General features: G+C 48.2%; 1 protein-coding gene across 8 annotated transcripts; it reads right to left on the reverse strand.

The window, feature by feature from the left end:
- Nucleotides 1-528: 528 nt before the first annotated feature.
- HBEGF (heparin binding EGF like growth factor) lies at nt 529-12,612 on the reverse strand. 8 transcript variants are annotated; one of them, XM_072749782.1, is made up of 6 exons: nt 12,228-12,612; nt 11,845-12,018; nt 8,820-8,997; nt 3,375-3,530; nt 2,481-2,571; nt 529-1,967 (listed from the first exon to the last, which is right to left on the reverse strand). In XM_072749782.1, the coding sequence occupies exons 1-5, from the start codon at nt 12,271-12,273 to the stop codon at nt 2,499-2,501; spliced, it is 627 nt and encodes a 208-aa protein (XP_072605883.1). In that variant the 5' UTR covers nt 12,274-12,612; the 3' UTR covers nt 529-1,967; nt 2,481-2,498. The 8 variants fall into 8 exon arrangements, with proteins under 8 accessions (XP_072605883.1, XP_072605882.1, XP_072605880.1 ...); XM_072749781.1 differs by having other exon boundaries at nt 529-2,230; nt 12,228-12,608; XM_072749779.1 differs by having other exon boundaries at nt 529-2,230; nt 8,820-9,000; nt 12,228-12,602.
- Between the last annotated feature and the right edge of the window lie 8,188 nt (nt 12,613-20,800).

Here is a 20,800-nt window from a genome sequence, read left to right on the forward strand (position 1 = left end):
TTGGTCAGGGAAAGCCTGCAGGGCAGATAGTAATGCATTCAGCATTATTCTAAAGATAGGAGTGAAAGGCTTTCCTGATAGATTGGTTGTGGAGCATGAGAGGGAAGTCAAAGATGCCTTGTTTCCACCAGAGGCAATGCCTCATTGTGGATACAGCACAGGACCAGGCCCTGAGCCCAGAGTCTATTGACTAAATGAGTGGACATCTTTCCTGGTTATAGCCAGTCAAACTTCCAATGTGAAAGGTTTATTTTCTGTTGTCTCAGAAATAGTATAAGTATAAAGACAAATAATTGCAGTCAGACTGCCAGTCCCAGCTCTGTCACTTACCAACTGTGTTTCTTCAGGCAAGTTCCTCAGTTTTCTCTTCAGGAAAAATGGGATGATGACAGTACCTCTATCACACTGTTGTCAGGGATACCAAGATAGAGTACATAAAAAAGCCTGGCCTAGAGCCTAAAATATTGATTCAGGGCTTAGGAAATACCTATGTTAAACCAGTTCCCAGATAAAACAGAAAGAAGTCTATGGAGTATGGGTTATCTTTATTTGAATTGCAAAATATAAATATGAACCAGGTTTGGAAATACAGGTTGTAACAGTTCAGAAATGGCACCAGCAACTTCCAGAAGGGACCATGACAGCATACCTTTTTAGTTTAAGTGAGGTGGATGGGTTTACACAGAAGCCCCCGACCCCAAACTCTGTAGTAATCGGTAGGTTATCAATTAACAAGAACAGGCAGCTCCAATGTTTCCTGCTCCTCCTCAGCCTTCTTCTTTGCTGATACCTTCTCTAGATCCTCCTCTGCTGCACTGACCCCTGCATGGAGTAGCACCAGAAGAATGGCAGGAGTAAGAAAAAATGTCTTGACATGAGAAAAAAGGAGTTCCCACTCTGTGGGCCTGGGGCCATAGGGGTGGAGGAGCCAGGAAAGCTGCAGGCATGGAAGTCCAACCTCTTAGGAGATTTGGCAGGGAGAGGACACAAGGAAACACCAATATCTGTTACACTTTGACATCAGCACCTTGGGCTTTTGAAACATAAACGGTAGACAAAATCGCCTAGGCAAGACTGCAGTCCAGCTCATAGAGTGGATCTGACAAAGTTAACTCCTATATCCTGACCATACTGACCTCCCCCTGTGGCACCATGACTGTGGAAGATCTTCAGAAATGTGCACAGATAACAAATGACTACAGATGGGTCACAGAACCATCTCAAAGTTATGGCAGAGGAGAACAATGCTGAGCCAGATGGTGGGCATGCCAGGTGGAGGGCCAGGACACTGCCAAAGTAACAGACTAGGCACTTGAAATATTATTGTTAGATTGTTAAAAACTAAATAAATTAACATACATAGAATAAAATAAATATATAATTTAAGAGGCATTTTACAAACAAACAAACAAACAAACAAAAAATAGTTGTTATTTTTCCATCTGGGTAGAAGTCCCAAAATTCAGAGTTCTCAGGCTTGTGGTATTTCACAGTTAGCTCATCAAATCCAGCGCTTGAGGATCCAAACAGCAGATCCCTTGGTGGCTACTTGAGTATATGGCTTCTCAATCTTTGTTACTTTCTTTCAATCCACAAATCTTTAATTCTTCTTCTCCTTCTTCTTTTTTTATCTGTCAAAGATCCTGGAGCATATGGAATTTAACTGGCATCTTAATCCAGAAGTTAATTATTTAAACAAACTTATGGGGGTAGGTGGGGTTTGGTGGAAGGAAATCAGAAGGGCATGAAGGTCTCTCACTTTCGCTTTCTTCTGACCAAGATTCCATTTTGACATATTCTGTTTGGCACTTGAAGGCTCTGGTATTTTGGCAAAGCAATTATGAAGGGCCAATCTAGATAGCAACTGGGAAAGAAGGAATCTTCCTGACTAGCTGTGACGTCCTTTCCCTCTGCAGAGTCTACGATCAGCTGTGTCTTCTCGGAGGTAGCAGTCCCCCTGCAGATTCCTAAAGCACAAGAGGAAGGCATTTAAAGCTGGATCCAGCGGCAGCTGGGTGGCTCAGTCGGTTAAGCATCTGCCTTCGGCTCAGGTCATGATCTTGGACTTCCAGGATCGAGCCTCAAATCAGGCTCCCTGCTCAGTGGGGAGTCTGTTTCTCCCTCTGCCTCTCACCCCACTCATACTCTCTCTTTCTCTCAAATAAATAAACAAAGCTGGATTCGGTCTTAAGAGTTTCCCAGGTCCAGTCTTATGAAGTAGGAAGATCACCTGGGGCAGAAGAAGGAACAAGGATAGGAGAAAGTATTGTCTCAGGCATCTCTCTTGGGTATTTCTCTAGGAACTGTCACCCCAAGTGGAGACAACCCACTGAAAACCTTTTTGAAACCATTCTGCAATAGGACCCTAACTCCACAGTAGCCTGCCCCCAACTCCTAGGTCGAGAGAAGAATTCAGAATACCTTGAAACAGATCTAGAGAAGATGGTGATGGTGCCATGGGGCAAAAGATGGACCATTACCTTGAGTACAGGTCTCTCTCAGTGGGAAGTAGTCATGCCTAACTTCACTTTCTCTTCACTTTCCACATCATAGCCTCCTCTCCTATGGTACCTGAAGGAGACAAGTTTTGTGAGCAAGCTCTGCCTGCTATGACAGGGTGCAGGTCCCAGAAGGTAGTGGTCCTTCAAAAGGCCATTGCCATGGTGGTTCCCTCCATTACCTGGAAATGCCAAGAGGCTATGGCAGCCCAATAGATCTCTGGTCAGAGGCCCAACTGCCCCAAGGAATGCCTGTCTCTAACAGCAGTCTATAATTTGTTAAGAACTTTGACCTCATCTACACGATCCTCATAATATCCTTATGAGGTAGGTAGAAATTACAATCATCATGAGATTTTAACCCTCAGAAAGACAGGTAACTTGGTCCAGGTCTCCCAACAGATGAATTGTACAGCTTGAAAATGGGCATCGAGCACTTGGTAGGTCTCCCTCAACCTAGAATACAACCTGGACTGGAAGCATGGCCTGAGGTTGAAATGCCTCAGAATTGAAAAGTATACCAATAGCCATATACCACCCATGCTTTGTCTATCAAACCACACACTAATGCCATCAGAGAACAGAGCAAAGGGAAGGAACCATATGAAGAGAGACCCATGGGTGGGTTACTAGACTTGCTGTGAAAAGCAGGACCTGCTATGACCTGGCAATTTTTGCCCTGGGCTCTGGACACTGGACTCACATCTCACCCAAGAAGCTAGGTGCCTAGAGAAGCTAGGTTCCTCAGGTATGTCAGTCAAGTTCCTAGCCTGGAATTTGGGAGGTTGAAGGGCTCATGTGTTCACAGGCAGAAAACCCAGCAGGAGGAATGGAAGTTATTTGCAGAAACAGCCTGCAGGGGGCCCCAATACTCACCTAAACATGAGAAGCCCCGCGATGACAAGCAGACAGACAGATGACAGCACCACAGCCACCACAGCCAAGATGGTTGTATGGTCATAAGTATATAAGCGATTTTCTACTGGAAGGCTCAGCCCATGGCACCTCTCTCCATGGTAACCGGGGTGGCAGCTGGTTCAAGACAGAAAAAAGCAGAGATGACGTTAGTGGTTTGGCCTCTCTCTCTGTAGGCAATGACCCTCCTACCTAAGCCAGATCCCAGTCCTCACAGCCTCAGCCTATCAATCCCTGGTCTTGATCCCTGCCCTTTCTCTCTCCTTCTAGTAGGGATCTAGGAGAAGACTCTTGAAAAGCCCCTCTGAAGGTTCTGTGGCTTTCCTCCCCGCACTCCTAGGCCCCCTCTCCATTCCCTCTGGTTATCTGGCTCAAGATTACTGCTCCAGGCAGGGAAAAAGTGAGGAAGGACTTCAAGGTCCAAGCTACATATGTTCCATGTGTGGATGATTTATTACATGTGTATTAAGACAGTCTGTTTAAGCCCCTCATAGGTGTAGGCCTATGTACTAGTGGGTTGAGTCGAGGGGACTATCACTCCTTCTAGTGAGGCCCCTTAACTCTGACCCAGAAATAAAGCCAGCCTTCTCCACCACTGCTTCCAGCACTCAGTGCCTCTCAGCCACAGCCCATCCTATTAATAGGTCCTGTTCCTTTGCCAGGAGTCATTTTTCTCAAGTTCCCTTCATTGAACTCCCAGCTCCCTCTGGGTGCAGGGCCCAACTTGAGAGCTTCACATTGACTTTTGGCCTCTGAACCCTGGGCTATCTGACCTCCTACATCATAGGACAAAGTAAACAAACCAAGGTAACTTCTTGCCCAGCTGTCTAGCCAGAGCATTGGAAAAAAATTAAAAACCTTTTGGGTTTTCACACTCAAGAAATAAATCAGATGGCAAATGCCTGTTCTAACTAAAGCATTTCCTTGAAACTCTTAGGAAGACTTGGAAGCACTTTCAATTGAACAAGCACATTCATGTCCCTTCCCTTTATCCAAGCACTGGAAAGGCCCTTTGATGTAGGTGGAACCCCATGTTACAGAAAGGCAGAGCTGTCTTCCCCATGGTCACTTGGCAGAGCAGAGGTGTGGTCTTGGTTTGTTTGACCCTGAGCTCCGTTTGTCCCATCACACTCACAACTGCATTGGTTCCATCTGCGTGGGGACTCTAGGCCATTGCCTCACTGAATAGTTGGCTATTGGCCCTCTATTTTGAGTTGGCCCTCCTCTGAGAAGCAGGTCGTACATGTGATGCCTCAGAGCAAGGAATCCCTTCTTCCTACTGAGAGGCACCCCAGAAGCAGACCTATCCAAACCTGGCAGCAGTAGGGGGGGCCAGGCTGCCCCTGTGGAGTGCTGGGCACCTCTCTCTGGCTCAGCTCCTCCTGGGTGCTTTGGGAAACCACCTCACTGCAGGATAAATGTGTGTCAGCCCCATATACACACAGCAGGGCACCCAGCTCCTTACCCAGCCTCTCTATGCATCTGTCCCGTTGGCCAAGGCGGGGCAAACAATAACCTCCATGCTGACAGGATACAGAGGAAGCTCTTGGGAGTGCCCTTGGAAAATTGCTCATGCACAGCAGTTTATAGAGCACACTACTTATCTGCTAGCCCAACTGAGACTCATAACATCTGGTGGGCAGGTACAGCCCCATTTTACAGACTGAAAGACTAAGAGTAAGGGTTAAAGGGATTGTGATTTGCCAAAAGTAGCACGACTAAGAGGCAACAAGACTAAGATGAGAAACCAGTCTTAGCAGATTCCAAATTCATGATTCTTCTCACTCTGAACAGTGCAAATTACCCCAAGGAAACACATATCTCATGAGGTGATAGCTTCCTGGGGCTGTCTGACCCTGCTCTTTGACTTATTATTATATTATTATTATTAACTTGGATAATAAATAGCAAACATTAAAGGCTTACTGGGAGCCAAGTATCTATGCTAATTGCTTTACAAGAATCATGTGGTTTAATCTCAAAAACATCTCTGTGAAGTAGGAGTTTCTATCCCCATTTTAAAGAGGGAGAGAGGGGATCCCTGGGTGGCTCAGCGGTTTAGCGCTTGCCTTTGGCCCAGGGCGCGATCCTGGAGTCCCGGGATCGAGTCCCACGTCGGGCTCCCTGCGTGGAGCCTGCTTCTCCCTCTGCCTGTGTCTCTGCCTCTCCCTCTATGTCTATCATGAATGAATAAATAAATAAAATCTTTAAAAAAAATAAAGAGGGAGAGATTGAGGCTTAAGTTCCTAGCTAATTTGCCCAAGGTTATACAGCCAGTGAGAGATAGAGCCAGGATTTAGCCCAACAGTCTAGATGACTTCAGAGACTATGCTCCCCTGTGGGGGTGGGGAAGGGAAGCTGAGGCTGTTTTTCACTTCCAGCCATCACTCAAACCCCACAGGTAGTTACTCAGATGATAGAAATAAAGCTTGGTCTCAGAGTCCCGCAATTCAGTTACATAATCCCTCCACCCCCATCCTGAGTCAAAAGGATAATAATGTAAACATCCTAATATTACCCACCTCCCTCTCCCTTTGCAAATGACTCCTGGCCTTCCCAGGGAGTGGGGGGCAGATGAGTATGTTCCAAGCATGGGGGGGGGTGGCAAGGGGGGGGGCAAGATAATGTGTCTTGCTCAAAGCCAGCAACCCACAAAACTGGAACATGTTCCTCCTACTGATGGTTGTGACCCATTTCAGAACTTGTATTACAATGGCAGTAAGAAACCTCTAGGGTCCAGAGACATTTTCCAAACCAGGTTTCTCCGCCCCTACACCATGTCTTGTTGCTATTTCTAGCCAGGTGGTCTTGAGCAAATTACTTTTACCTTTCTAAGCTTTGGTTTACTCATTTGAAACACAGGAATAATAAACACCTACCTCTCCAGAGTATTTTGAAGATCGAATGAGATACTACACTTAAACAGCACTTAACAAAAGGCCAAGCCCCACATATGTGTGAGTTATTACAAAATTAGACTCCACAGGGTACTGCCCTGAGGAATTAGTACCACAGGGTACTGTTGAGAAGGGGGCTCGACATTCCTTCTCAGCATCTGGCCAATGAGGCCAAGGGAAGGCTCCTTGCCTGTCTCCCTCCCAGCTGATTCTCCTCAGCCTGACTGCCTCCAGGCTTCCTCCGGCCACAGGAAACTTTGCAGCCAGCTTCTGGGTCAGCAGCCAGTCAGGAGCCCCAGGAAACTGCTCTTTGAGGGCAACTTTTGGCTGGTGACACAAAAGCGTTTTCCTGTGTATGGTGGCTGTGGAGGAATAGTTTAGGAAGCCAGCTAGCCTCAAGCTCCTCAGGGCAGCCTGAATGCACCCTGGCTGGCGGTTCCTGAGTCTAGAGGGAAAGAGGAACAACAAAAAGCCCCAAATGTAGGTAACCAAATATCACATTTCCCCAAACTGGGAGCTCTGTGTCTTCTTGCTACATTCTGCCCTGAGCTCCAAAGGCTGGAGGCAGGGGGAGCCAAAGCAGACACACAATCCAGTCTCTAGAAAATCTGTCTAGGAAGCAGAGACAAAGTCTTCAAATCAGACTGCCATGCTCTTAGGCTAGTGAAAACCTTCAGAGACCTCTAACCTAACAGCTGTCTCTATAAAATCCTATTCAAACTCTGGAAGCCAATACCTGGTCCTGCCTGGGGGCATGAAAAGCATGCTGGACTGAAAGGCACCTGAATCCTTGTCCTGTTTCCATCCATTTATTTAGCTGTTGATCTCAGGCAAATCACTTCCAACTTCCTGGCTCTAGTGTCCTCATCTTTCAACTAGAGACAGCAAGCCCTGTCAACCACCCTAGAACTTTTGATAATTCCAGGACAGGACTATAATTCCCCATTCCCTAGAATAGTTGGCACCAAGTGGGTACTCCACACATACTGGCTCGGTTCAGCTCATATTAAATGTTAATTGTGAGGCTATGGGGGGCAAAGGAGAGGAGGCACCACCTTTGTCCCAGGCACCCTCATCTACTGGCTTTAGCTGACAGTCAGGATCTGTTCTCCAGGATAGCAGCCTTACAAAGGTTCTCAGCTAAGCAGTGGAAGTCCATCCACCAAAGCCCTGGACTAGTTTGGACCAGACAGACTCCTGGTCTCAACCCATCTTGACTGCCTTCATCCTGTGCTAATGATGGCATTTTACAAATTTAAGACAACCATTTCCTACCCTATCCCCAAGACCTTGGGAAGAATAATATGGGAACTGTCTATGTTACTTTAAAGCAACTCCCTCTAATTCCAAGCTCCTGAAAAGGATGTTATAGGGGAGGACACACAAGTGATCATGAACATGGTGGAGAGTGACGGGTCTGCCTGCCAGCTGCCAAATACAGGGCAGCTTTGCTATGTAAGATCAGACAGGACAAGGAAACTTTAAAAAGCCAAGGGATCTGGACTAATCACAGTAGCAGAGATGCCAGGCAGCCAGCCTTTTTTGATAGGTTGAGATGTGGTGTGCACCTAATAATCTCCTGGTCCTGTCCAGAGTCTCCCAGGTCACAAAGCCTGTCTCTCCATAGGGACCTTGTGCCCAGAGGAAGAGAGTGGATGTTTGTAGTCGAATGTGGGTGTTGGCCTTGGGTACAGTGGCCACATTATGCCTGCCAGATAGCAGGACAGTGTTGTCATCCCTGAGGGGTGCCAAGGCAGCCATTTGCTGGGCTTGGCCTGGCAGAGAAGCTGGGGAACCCATGGCCCCTCCACCCAGGAAAAGGGTGGTGCTGCCTGACCAGGGGCTGATGTCTACTGGGTTGGGTTCCATTTCCTGTTAATCTTGCACAAAGGAAGTGTTCTCCCAATCCCATGGCCAAAGGGCAATTCCCATTATGTCCCCCAGGTCTTGGCCCTTGCTGGGATGAGGAAGAAGAGGGGAAAGGGCCTCTCCCTGCTCCTGCGATGATTGCTTTCTGTATAGTCCTGCCATGCCTTCAAATCAACCCACGTGTGCTCACTCATGTGGGCACACATACATCCAAGCACACACATCTGCACAGCGTGGGTCCAAATGCACCTCCCACCTGTCTTCAGGGCTTGGGAAGGGAGGCCATAGGAGCTCCACTCCACCCAGGAAGCCTACATGGGTCCTACTGGTTTATCCCACATGGAATAGGGCATGAAGTAGGAATGAATGAAGGACCTGGCTGCAGGCATCAGCTCTCTTGGCCACATGTCATGCCTGAGCAAGCAGGAAATGTCCCTAAGGATGAAAGAGCGTCACAAATCTACACCACAGGAAATTACAAACCCATGCAGGGGAGAGCCCCTTCCGCTGACTAAAAATATTTCCCCTCCTCCCAGCTTCCGCCTAAAGATTGAGAAGCAACTGGGTAGAATTATGAATTCAAGGAACAGTGACAACGAGGAACAGCCACGTGACTACAGCTCAGGGAAAGGACACTTACATGCAGGATGGAGCCCGGAGCTCCTTCACATATTTGCATTCTCCATGGATGCAGAAGTCCTTGTATTTCCGAAGACACGGGTCTCTCTTCCTCCCTAAGCCTTTGCCTTTCTTCTTTTTTTTCCCACGTTCCTCCTTACTGGGTGTGGCCAGAGCCTGTGGCTTGGAGGAGAAAGCAGCTGCTAGGGGGGAAAAGGACCCTGTTAGGCCTTTAACTCTCCTGGGGGAAAGACTCAGAACAGCACCATGTCTAGAAGGAGTACAGGCTCTTTAATCTCACCTGTAGTCAGAGGCCTTGGGAAGCCCCTTGGCTCAGTGCCTCCCAGGAGCTAAAGACTGAGCAGGACCACCAGAAGGCAGGGGAGGAAGCAGAGGCTACAGGGGTCCCAAGGAAGGAATTTCTCAGACTTAGTTCAAGAACTTCATTCGAACAATGCTAGCTTCTGTTGAGTTCACTGCCGCTGACGGGGCAGTTCTACTAACCTCACCCCCACCCCACTGTCCATCCCCATCTACTCCCCCACGCCCACTTGGTGCTATTTTGGCCTTAAATCAGCATCATTTCCTGATGCTGCACTCACTGACCCACTTGCAGGAAGACAGTGTCAGAGATAAAAATTGTTTCTGGAGAAGGTACTTGGAGGGTTTTTTTCTTTCTTTGGTGGTGGTGGGGGAGGCTCCTAAAATAACAACAGTGTCCATGTCCAGATGGCCCTCTCTGAAGCACCCACTAGCACCAGGGTACCATGCACCCAGGCCAGAGCCAGGCTTGGGAACCACAAGCAGGCCATCCCTGGTCAGGGCCTTGCTTTTTTGACCTCAGAGTATTTACCCTGCTCTATGTCCTTTGCAGCTTACCACTCCTCTCAAAGGTCTATTACATTTATCCCCAAATGTCCTGTTTATAGCTCTCTAGGATGGATGAGTATAATGTGTACAAGGGGGAGAAAGATGGAAAGTAAGGAATTACCTAGAAGGAACTGGAACAAGGATGACTCCCCCCCTTTTCACATTTTCCAGCTGGGACTGACCATGGGCTACACCCAGCAGCCCATCAGGGGTCTGACACCAGTCCCCTTTCCCCTGCTCCCAGAGGAAAAAAAGTGCCCACTGTACAATGGCTGTAGCCTTGTGTCTGGTGCAAGGGTTAGCATCAAACATTAGACTGGAGACGCAGGATCCTCAAGCGGGGAGTGACTTGAAAGAATATCATGGCTTTCCATTTTCTGATAAAAAACTTGAGGTCTCTTAAAATTTAAAAAAAATGTTTTTTAATTAAAAAAAAAAAAACTTGAGGTCTCGAAAGGCAGTGATTTGGTGAAGGTCATGCAGAATTGAGATCAGAAATGTGGTCTCTGGATTCCATATCCAGTGCTCTTTCTCAATATACCAAACTGCTCACACACCCCTGTCCCTTCCCCTGTACAAGTCTAGAACACCCCGGATATTGAACCAGGAAGGAGACAATGAATGGACTCTGAAGTCAACAGACCTGTGCTCCCGCTTCAGCGCCATGAACTTAGGCAAGTGACTTAATCTCTCTGAACCTTGGGGTGCTCAGTAAGTAGTGGCTAGCAGTGCAATTTCAGAGGGTTGCTACAGGATTAATTAACCCACAATAGCATAATGACTGCCTAGAACACAGCAGGTACTTAATAAACAGTAATAGTTATTCATTTTAGATGATAGGATCCCCAGACATGAAAATCAGTTTTCACCCAGCAAAGCCAAGAGAAGGGAAGAAAGGCAGGTGCCAGTAGTCCCACAGACCCCAGTTTCCTCTGGTATAGACCCAAGCCTCTTCAGCGCTCAGAAGGTGAAGCAGATGCTCAAGAGTGACCAGAGCTGTGGTAAAATTGTGGCAGAAGGGGCAAGCCAACCAGAAGGGAGGACGAAAGTGACAGGGTGACAGCCAGGCTCCTGCCAGGGACAGGGAGCAGTGAGTCAGGTCAGCAGAGGTATGAGGAGCAGCTGTGTGGGTGGAGGGTGAGTCACAGCCCAGCTCTGCCCAGCCTAGGAGGCGATGGCTAGGAGAATCCAGGTTGTTCCAGCCACGGGCAACCCAAAAGGCTACTAGGAGAGGATGAAGGTTGACAACGCAGGCCCAGCTTGGGAGCAGACCTTTGATTTATACAAAGCAAGACAGCACCTCACTTAAGGGAAGCTCTGGGTAAGGGGTGGCTAAGGGGCAGGCGGGGCTAGAACAGGTGGGTATCTTTCCAACCCAATATAGTCATTCTGGTGCTTCAGGGCCCAGTCCCTGCTCCACCCTCAAGAATCACTTCAGGTGGCTGGGGGCAGGCAAGTGGGCAACGGTGAAGGCTCTGGACTCTGCCCTGTGCCTGTACTCAACTACAGCCACATCTGCTGGAGGATCCCACATGGCCCTTTTCCCTTGGAGTGTCTCTCAGGGACTCAGGGTGGTCAGGAAGTCTCCAGGCTTTGGGTAGGATTTGTAGACACGGAGCATTTCATTATGTCTCCCTAGGGACCCAGTGCCCATCATTCACAGCCTCCCAAGGAGGTGCTGGCCTCACCTGGGAGACCAAGAGATCCTCATTCCCCTCTGTTTCTCCAGCCTGGAGACAGGTGGACGGAGAAGACTGCACACCTACTACATTCCTAGGCTCTCCACATCTGTCATTTTATACACAATGGTCATTTGATAGAGGAATTAAGACTTGCACCGATTTTTACATAGGAACTTTACAGAAAACATCCCAACCATTCCTTGTTCCTTACTCCAGCTTACCCAGAAGTGTACAAGACCACGGACACCCTGCCTGCTCACTTTGCCCTAAACTACCCAGAAGGGGAGCAACTGGACATGTGAGACTCAACAGCAAGAAAGACAGAGCGATCCACATTTCAGGATCCCCTAGCAAGCTTGTCGGGTTTAGCAGGTTTTCCTTAAAGTCCGCCATGAATACTCCCAACTCACAAGTGTGCCCAAACAGCGTGAACCCTGGATCCACTTATTCTTCAAGTGCCCACAGGGGTCAAGGATGAGGAGCCTTCATACCCACCTCTTAAAAGGTCCAGGTCCGTCTCTTCTAAGTCCAGGACTTCCCTGGCCCGGCCGCCTTCCGGGGGCAGCAGCCGGTCCGTGGATTCGGTGGGAGAGTCCGGGTTGCCAGTTCCGGCCGCCAGCCCTCTCCGAAGACGCCCCAAGCTCTCGCCAGTCACCGACGCCGAGAGCACTGCAGGGGGGTGGGGGCGAGGCCGCGCATCAGACCCCTCTGCCCCCCCGGGTCGCCGCGCGCACCGCAGCCGGCAGCCGTCTGCCGGGGAGCACGGGCCCCACCAAGTGGCCCGCGGCGGAGTCGCTGCAGCGCCCTTGCCCCCGGGCCCCCGGCACAGTGGCCCCAACCCCCCCCCCCACCTCCGGGGGCGTCGGCAGCCCTCTCACCTGCAGCCAGAAGGAGCTTCAGCACCACTGACCGCAGCAGCTTCATGGTCCCGGACCCGGCGGAGGCGGCGAGGCGGCAGTCACTTTGGAGGCGGCGACTGCGGGGCGCTGGCACGCGAGCCGGGCCGGGCGGAGCTCAGGGGATTCGGCCGGGCTGCGTCTGCCGCCGGCCTCTGGGTGCAAGCCTAGCCGGGACCTGCGCCGAGCCGGCGGCCGCTGGGTGTCTGCTCGCTCGGTCCGTCCGCCCACCCGGGCCCCTTGCGTCTCTGTCAGGCCGGCCAGCTGCTCGCCGCCCGCAGATCCCTCGGTGACTGAACGCTCCTGGCGCGCGGCGGGGAATAAGGCTCCTAGAGGCGCCGAGGCTCCGCCCCGCCCCCTCCCGCCCCTCCCCCGCCCCTCCCCCGCCTCCGCTCCCTCCCCGGCCTCCCGCGCTGGGCCGCTCGCCCGGCTCCGGGCGCCCCTAACTCCGCGGGCGCGGCGAGGGAAGGGGGCGGGAGTAGGGGATGGCGCTCACATAATCTGGGGCCCGGCCGGCCGGGGTAGCCACCGTCTAACTGTGGGAAGGGCTGCCGACCGGCAGGTGGCGGAGACCCGTTCCAACCTTTCCGCAAACGCCGGGTGCGCTGCAGCCTCGCGAACGCTGAGCTGAGCCCTGCCCTTGGACACCCCTCGTTCCTTCCCCTACTCCAGGCCTGGTCCCTCCAGCCATCCCTGCTCCAATCCAGGGATCTGCACCCATGTCACCTGCTGAAAGTAACATTCTCCGCTTTGCCTAGCTACACAGCAAATAGTAAATAATGAGTTCGTTTATCATTTAAAAATTAGGTGAAAAAAAATTAGATACACGAATGCCAGCAGGTCTCATGAGCCCGAAGTAACCAGAACTGCAGTTGCAGGCACTTGGTATCAATCCAGCAAAAGCAAAGGAAGTATTCTTCCAGCTGCTGGAGTGGCTTCCCTCCATCTTTCTCCCAGAGGACATAGTCTTCATTAAGATTTTTGAACTATGGATTTTAATTCCCAGGCTTCTGGGATCTGAAGGACAATGGTTGTGCAACAAGACTCATACTATTCCTTGTCTTGGAGCACCACTTTCTTCTCCAACTTAAAAACTGAGACCCTCTCCTATGGGACCCAGCTGGCTAGCATAGGTTGCTATGTTCAACAGGTGCCAGGAGATTGATGTATTTCTCCTCCAACCTAGTATTTTTACAGGGATCTTCTGCTGTCAATGTCCTAACCCAAAGAAATGACTCCCAGTAGATATTTCAGCTCCCAGGGACGTGCCGGGGAGGGAGTTGTATGACACAGGGCTGGGTTGGCATTCAGAGTCCTCAAATTGTGCCAGATAGAGCTGCTTGCCTGATTCAGCCCATGTGTAGAGATAAAAACAGGCTTCCTATTTATACACAGGCTATCCCACTGTTTCTATCCATCCCCACTTTTGTAGGGTCTGCCCTCTTGACTTACCCCTAGCAATACTTCCCATGCCTGGGTTTCCATAGTACACTGAAATCACTACATATGTAAGTTGAAATCTGGACCTTACTACTTACTGAGTGACCTTGAACAAAGTATTTCATTTCACTGAGCCTCAGTTTCCAAATCTCTCAAATGGAGGTAACAATAATAAGACTTTGTAGAGAGCTTTTTGAGGATTGAATGAGGGAACTCATATAAGAAAGCACTTAGTACAGTGCCAGGCATATTATAAGTTCTCAATAAATGTAAGCTATTATCTTATTATTACTAAGCATTCTACTTTGACAACTCCATTTCCTTAGAGGCTTTTTTCCTCTCCCTTCCCCCTGGGTCTGAGGCTATATGTTGTGGTTGGACTGGTTTCAGGCGGAAGCTCACCTGTCACCCATTTGGCCAAGTGCCACTGGGGGATTATTCTTTTGGGTGATCACTAGAACCTTAGTGGTTGGTCATCATCCAAGCCACACCTTGGTTCTCCCTCAGCAACCACATGACCACCTCCTTCCCCCAAATAAAACCACTTTGGGATGAGAGCTCTCCCCAGGGGAGGGTGGAGGGAAACACTTCCTGACACACAGCCAAGTCACCCCCTTCCCCTACCTGCCGCCAGGTTCACACCCTGCTCTCTTGTCCCAGCCTGCCTCTTCCTTTGCATGCTCTGTCTTTCTGCCTTCTCACCTCCACATCAGCCTTAGCCCCATTCATGGGGCAACTCCAAGCTTTCATCACACCTAGGAGCCTCACCCCACCTTGGTTTGTGTGTCAGCCAGGTTTTATGGGAAGGGCCTGGAAGATGAAGACAAAAGGCCTGGGATGTTTTGGGACAGTCACTTCCCCTCTCAGAACCTGGGGTGTCCTCTGACCAAAGAAAACAAATCACAATTCAGGCTGGAGTAATTTCAGTAGCTTATTTATTCCACAAACATCCAATGAATGCCTTTCAGCCACAAGGGACCCAGCAATAAACAAGACCATCAAGAATGCACTTTCATGAAGCTTCCACTCTGCAGAGAGGGAAACGGGCAACATGTTAAGTAAATAAAAACAGCTCCAGGGAAAGTTCAAATACAATGATACACTATAGGGTGATGTGTCCCAGTGCTTGGGATGACACTTTAGGTTTGGTGACTGATCAGCAGTGTCCTCTCTGAGCATGTGACATCTAAGCTGAAGCCTGAATGAAAAGACAGAAACAGACTTATGGTCATCCATTGCAAAAGCATCCCAAACCATGCAAATAGTTCAAAAACAGAAGTGGAAACAAACTTGGAACATTCAGGGAACAGCAGGAAGGCCAGAAAGGAAGGAGGGATATATAAGATAACGTTGAAGCAAAGGGCTAGTGACAGATGATGGAGGACATTACAAGCCCAGGCAGATGATGGATTTTATTTTCCTATCACTGTGGGCATCAAATGAGATGTTGATGGGAAAGCAGGATTATGCAGGATTTTTCATGTACTCCTCCACCTGCTCTCTGGCTGTCAAATACCAGCGACATACTCCTAAGGAAGTAGAGTCCAAACAGGCCACTCCAATTTCTTCAACTGTCTATGGATCTTGAGCAAACTGAGGCTTGAAGACTTCCTGGCCTTCAGCCACCAGTGAGTCACAAAGGGGCAAATCCAGAGCAGAAACCTTGGCATCCTGTTTTCCAGTTCTGTCCTGGGTTCCCTAGCTTCTGGGAACACAGGCTTCATGGGACACTGAGTGTCACTGACTCACTACTAAGCCATACAGACCTTGAGGGGGACAGAGGGAGGGAGAGGAGCCAGTGGGGAGGAGGTGGGGGAAAGGGGTAATTGTGGTGGGAAAAAAGGGGGAAAGGGAGTTGGAGAGGGAATCAACTTGAATCCCTTCCCCAACGTGGCTGAGATGTCTGTGCCAGTAGATTCGCTCCCCCAAACCGGCTGCGTATCAGCATTACCCGAGAATTCATTAAAGATAAAGAGGTCCAAGCCCGATCTAGTCCTCCTAATTCAAAATCTCCTGGGATGGGGCCCAAGCACTTATACTTTTGTTAGTAATTCTGGCATCAGCCAGTGCAGAAGCACTGGTCTGCAGAGTTAACCAGAATAACTTATAGCATCTGAACAAAAATCTGAACCTCTGAGGCAGAGGAGCTTTAGGTAATGAAACTTCTGTGCTCAACACCTCACCTGCATTATCTAGCACAATCCACACAATTGCCCTCGGACTAGATATTCCTCCCCATTTTAAAGGATCAAGCTAACACAGGTGAGTAACAGTTCCAGGTCACCCAGTTGGTGAGAATCTAAGCCTCAATTTGAATTCATTTTTTTTTTTTTTAAGATTCTATTTATTTATTCATGAGAGAGGCAGAGACACAGGCAGAGGGAGAAGCAGGCCCCATGCAGGGAGACCAACCGGTCTCCAGGATCACACCCTGGACTGCAGGCGGCGCTAAACCGCTGAGCCACCGGGGCTGCCCCTCAATTTGAATTCTTTCCTTCTATCCAGGCCTGTGTTTTTAAGCTCAACACTAGCCCTTAACAATCAAATGAGACAATGGCTGCCTTCTCTCTGCTTCTACAGACAGTAACACGGTCAGCTTGACTGAGCCTCAGTGGTCCCCAGTGGTCCTGCAGGGACAGTGATAAGAATCTGCCTCAAGGCTGGAAGGAGGCCTCCTTAGGACAGCAGAACAGGGCATACCCTTGAGAGCCAGGAAGCCCAGGGTTCAAATTTCGAATATGCTTTTTTTAAAAGATTTTATTTATTTATTCATGAAAGACATAGAGAGAGAGAGGCAGAGACACAGACAGAGGGAGAAGCAGGCTCTATGCAGGGATTCCAGGACTTCAGGATTATGCCCTGGGCTGAAGGCAGACACTCAACCACTGAGCCACCCAGGCATTCCTTGAATATGTTATTTTTTAGCTTTCTAACTTAGGACATGTTATTCAACTTCTCTGACTTACAGTTTGCTCATCTGCAAGATGGGAATAATAGTAGTAGCTGTTCCTATAGGGTTTTGTGATGGTTCAATCAGATCATGTGCATAAAGCAGAATATGATGCCTGGCACATAGGTAGGTGCTTACTTGGTGACAGTTGCTACTAAGAACAAACACTTCAAAAAAAAAAAAAATCCACATACACAAAATCCCCAAATGCTCACCTCTTCCTCTCTTCCCTTCCCTTCCTTCAAGTGGTCCTAAGAAGACCCAAAGCTCTGCTGGCTGGGGAGAGGGCACCTCCCTTGAGGCTAGGGTGCCATTAGCCCAGAGTTATCCACACTTAAAAATTGAGAGTTAAGGAGTCATAGCTCCTTGCCCCAGGCTGCCTTCATCCCAGCTCTCTATCCTCAGCTGAGTCAGTGAATCAGGTTGTCTTAGGGGTGCAGCTGATTTGTACTCAGATCTGCCCTTTGGAACTCCTTTGTACCTCCTATGCTGCCTGGGGGCTCCTGGGAGTGGAGTAAGATAACACTTCATGCACACCCAGGGATAAACAGGATTCTCCTGTCTATTGCCTGAGGTCAGGATCGATTTGAATAGGATGAAGACTAGGAATGGATGAGGTGGGAAGGGGGTTTAAGGGAATCAGGAGTCCTCATTTCCAGATGTTGAGGAAGGAATATTTATAATGTGCTTGCTCAGGCCTGGATTCCAAGCCATCCTCCTCCATTTCTGTGACTTTGAGGGTTAACAGGACTTTACCACTTTGGTCATCCCCTAGCACAGATGGCTGTCTGTCATCAGGGAGGGGGCAAGTGATTCCTCACTCATCCATCACACAACCCATCTCACTCTTTAAGCCTCAGGTTCCTCACATGTAAAATTAGAGGTTGAGACAATTGTTCTGTATTCAGGCACTGGCCAGTAAATATCCATCATGGATTGTTAGCAGGCAAGCTGCTATTCAAAGTCCTGCTGAGACAATTCTATGACAGCCCACAGTGCCTGACTTATGGGGCATGCTAACCTTTCTTCCTGTGCTTCTTTGTCTCTCAATGTGGAGAATAACAATCTACTTAGGGGGTTCTTGTGACCCAGGAGATAGCACCTCTGCAAGTGCTTGGCTAAATGGAGAGCCCTACATAAATAGGTCAGTACTATTGTTACTAACTTCTCTAGGGCTCAACCATGGAGTGAGGTCTCATCACATCCTGTACCAGGAATGTGTAAGTTTGGTTCCTCTTAGAAATGCAATCACAGAGCTGCAATTTAAAAATGTAACCTCCGGACGCCTGGGTGGGTCAGAAGTTGAGCATCTGCCTTTGGCGCAGGGTGTGATCCCAGTTCAGGGATTGAGTCCCACATAGGGCTCCCTGCATGGAGCCTGCTTCTCCCTCTGCCTGTGCCTCTGCCCCGTTCTGTGTCTCTAATGAGTAAACAAATAAAATCTTAAAAAATAATAATAATAATTTAACCTTATCCGTTTACTTTTTTTTTATAACAGGGTTGATCAAGGCAATGGTTCACAAAGGAAGAGATACTGCCCCCTACGGGTCATTCTAGGAATCTGTGGGGAGTTTTGGTTGTCCCCCAAACTAGGGAGTCCTCAGGCATTTGAAGGAAAAGATGTCAAGTTCACACAGTTAAAATTGTCCCCCCATTGTCCCATATTCCACATGCTTTTGAGTGTCCTGGCAGACATACATGTGGGTGAAAAACTTGATTATAATCCCTTGAGCCTAGAATCAACTCTAATGTACATTAAAATATAACAAGTGTTTCTACATTGACTTTTCCAGGAATGAAATTAGCATGAATTGGGGCACGTGGGTGGCTCAGTGGTTGAGCCTTTGGCTCAGGTTGGATCCTGGGGTCCTGGGATAGAGTCCCACATTAGGTTCCCACAGGGAGCCTGCTTCTCCCTCTGCCTGTGTCTCTGCCTCTCTCTCTGTGTCTCTCATGAGTAAACAAATAAATAATAATAATAATAATAATAATAAAGAAGTTAGCATGAATTGTCCATTTGGGTGGTATCTGAGTTGTCAAACAACACACTTGTTCAGTCAGTATTTGTAGCTGTCACATTCAATTTTTTTTAAAGATTTTATTTATTTATTCATGAGAGATACAGAGAAAGAGGCAGAGACACAGGCAGAGGGAGATGCAGGCTCCCTGCAGGGAGCCCGACATGGGGCTCAATTCTGGGTCTCCAGGATTACACACCCAGTAGAAGGCAGTAGAAGGCGGTGCTAAAACGCTGAGCCACCCAGGCTACCCCAGCTGTCACATTCAAAGTAAATCTGTGTAGGTGCAAGCAATGGGCTTCTTCATTGAGATTTCTAGAGTAGTTCTGAGCAAGTATTTGCATATTCAAATAATGTTATTTAGAAAAACATTTTTAAAGATTTTGAGACAGAGCACACGAGAAAGGAGAAGAGGTAGTGAAAGAGGGAGAAGCAGACTCCACACTGAGCAGTGAGCCCGACAACATGGAGGACAATGTGGGCTCCACATGGGGCTCAATCCCAGGACCTTGGGATCATGACCTGACCTGAAGACAAAACCTTCAGCAACTGAGCCATCCAGGGGCCCCTTAAAAACTTTTTTTTTTTTTTTTTTTAATTTGGGACGCCTATGGCTCAGCAGTTGTGCATCTGCCTTCACCTCAAGGCATGATCCCAGCCAGGATCCTGAAATCAAATCTGGCATCAGGCTCTCTGTGAGGATCCTGCTTCTCCCTCTGCCTATGTCTTTGCCTCTCTCTCTGTGTCTCTCATGAATAAATAAATAAACAAAATCTTAAATTTTTTTTTTAAATTTAAGTAATCTCTACATCCAACATGGGGCTTGAACTCACAACCCCAAGATTAAGAGTTCTATGCTTTTCTTTTTTTTTTTTTTTATTTATTTATGATAGGCACACAGTGTGAGAGAGAGAGGCAGAGACATAGGCAGAGGGAGAAGCAGGCTCCATACACCGGGAGCCCGACGTGGGATTCGATCCCGGTTCTCCAGGATCGCGCCCTGGGCCAAAGGCAGGCGCCAAACCGCTGCGCCACCCAGGGATCCCAAGTTCCATGCTTTTCTGACTGAGCCAGCCAGGTGCCCCTCTCTATAATTATTTAAAAGTACTTCTGAAACCTAGGTATAGGTAAAAAAAAACAAACAAACAAAAAAAAAAACGGAAAAATACATCAAAATATTAACATGGACAGATTTCTACAAAGGAGAAAAAAGTAAATGTAGAGATAGGATATTCTCTGTGAACTTTATTTCAGGATAGTAAAAGAGTATTAACATATTTCCTATAAAAAGAAAATATTTATTCTGATGGGGCTGAAGACCACTAACACCAGAAGTCTTCACATAAGAAGCCTTTCTGTATCCTTTGTAAAATGCTGTTCTAGAGACTATTACATATAAGGTCCCTGGCCAGAGCCTAAAAAAGGTGTAACAACTTCCTCTTGTAGTTAGTTCAGTGTTAGAAAGTTTGACTCTTGTGACTATCTGGCATAGCTATTTCCTTTTACTAGATACTGACAAATGTGGAACTCCTATGTTCTCTTTTTGCCTCCAGTACCAGAAAGATCACAATTAAGTTTTGATGCTGAGTTGCAATGATTATTGCCTAGCCCAGAATTTTGAGTACAATTATTCCTTTCTTCTCCAATTTGGTTTCATTATGGGTAATCGTTTTTTAAATATTTACTTGTATCCACGTCTTTTATTGTCTTTAAGTCTTTTCTGGAAGTAAACGGAGCAGATATAATTAATGTGAAACCCAAAAATCACATACCTGAAGTTGCCTTCCCAACATTTCCTAATGTTCAATGTGGGCTTAGAAAGCCTGAGGTAGAGCAGTTTATGGCATGTGCAGATGGTTTTGTATAGAGACCAGCTTCTCTGATACCTCTTCCTTCTCCCCTTCAAACACCCTCACCCCTATATTCTAGATGGAGTGTGAGCAGTGTGAGGGAGGAGAAGCGGGCTCCAGTTGTCAGGGCCTGTTCCAAGTGTTGGCTGGATGTTGGTGGCCTAGGGTTAAGGTGGGCGTCAGGCAAGGATATCCCAGCTCCAGGGTCAGAGAAGCCCAGACCTCCAACTGGAGAGACTTTCCCCCCACATTCTTTTTTTTTTTTTTTTTTAAGATTTTATTTATTTATTCATTCAT

Source organism: Vulpes vulpes, chromosome 2 (genome assembly GCF_048418805.1).
Source record: "Vulpes vulpes isolate BD-2025 chromosome 2, VulVul3, whole genome shotgun sequence".
Taxonomy (NCBI): Eukaryota; Metazoa; Chordata; class Mammalia; order Carnivora; family Canidae; genus Vulpes; species Vulpes vulpes.

Excerpts from the sequence above, each read along its gene's own strand:
- HBEGF (XM_072749777.1), bottom strand. The coding sequence starts at position 12,273 with ATGAAGCTGCTGCGGTCAGTGGTGCTGAAGCTCCTTCTGGCTGCAG. Across the intron at positions 9,001-11,844 it reads GGACCTGGACCTTTTAAGAG|CAGCTGCTTTCTCCTCCAAG; the intron begins GTGGGTATGAAG and ends TTTCCCCCCTAG. Across the intron at positions 3,531-8,819 it reads CTCCGGGCTCCATCCTGCAT|CTGCCACCCCGGTTACCATG; the intron begins GTAAGTGTCCTT and ends GTCTTGAACCAG.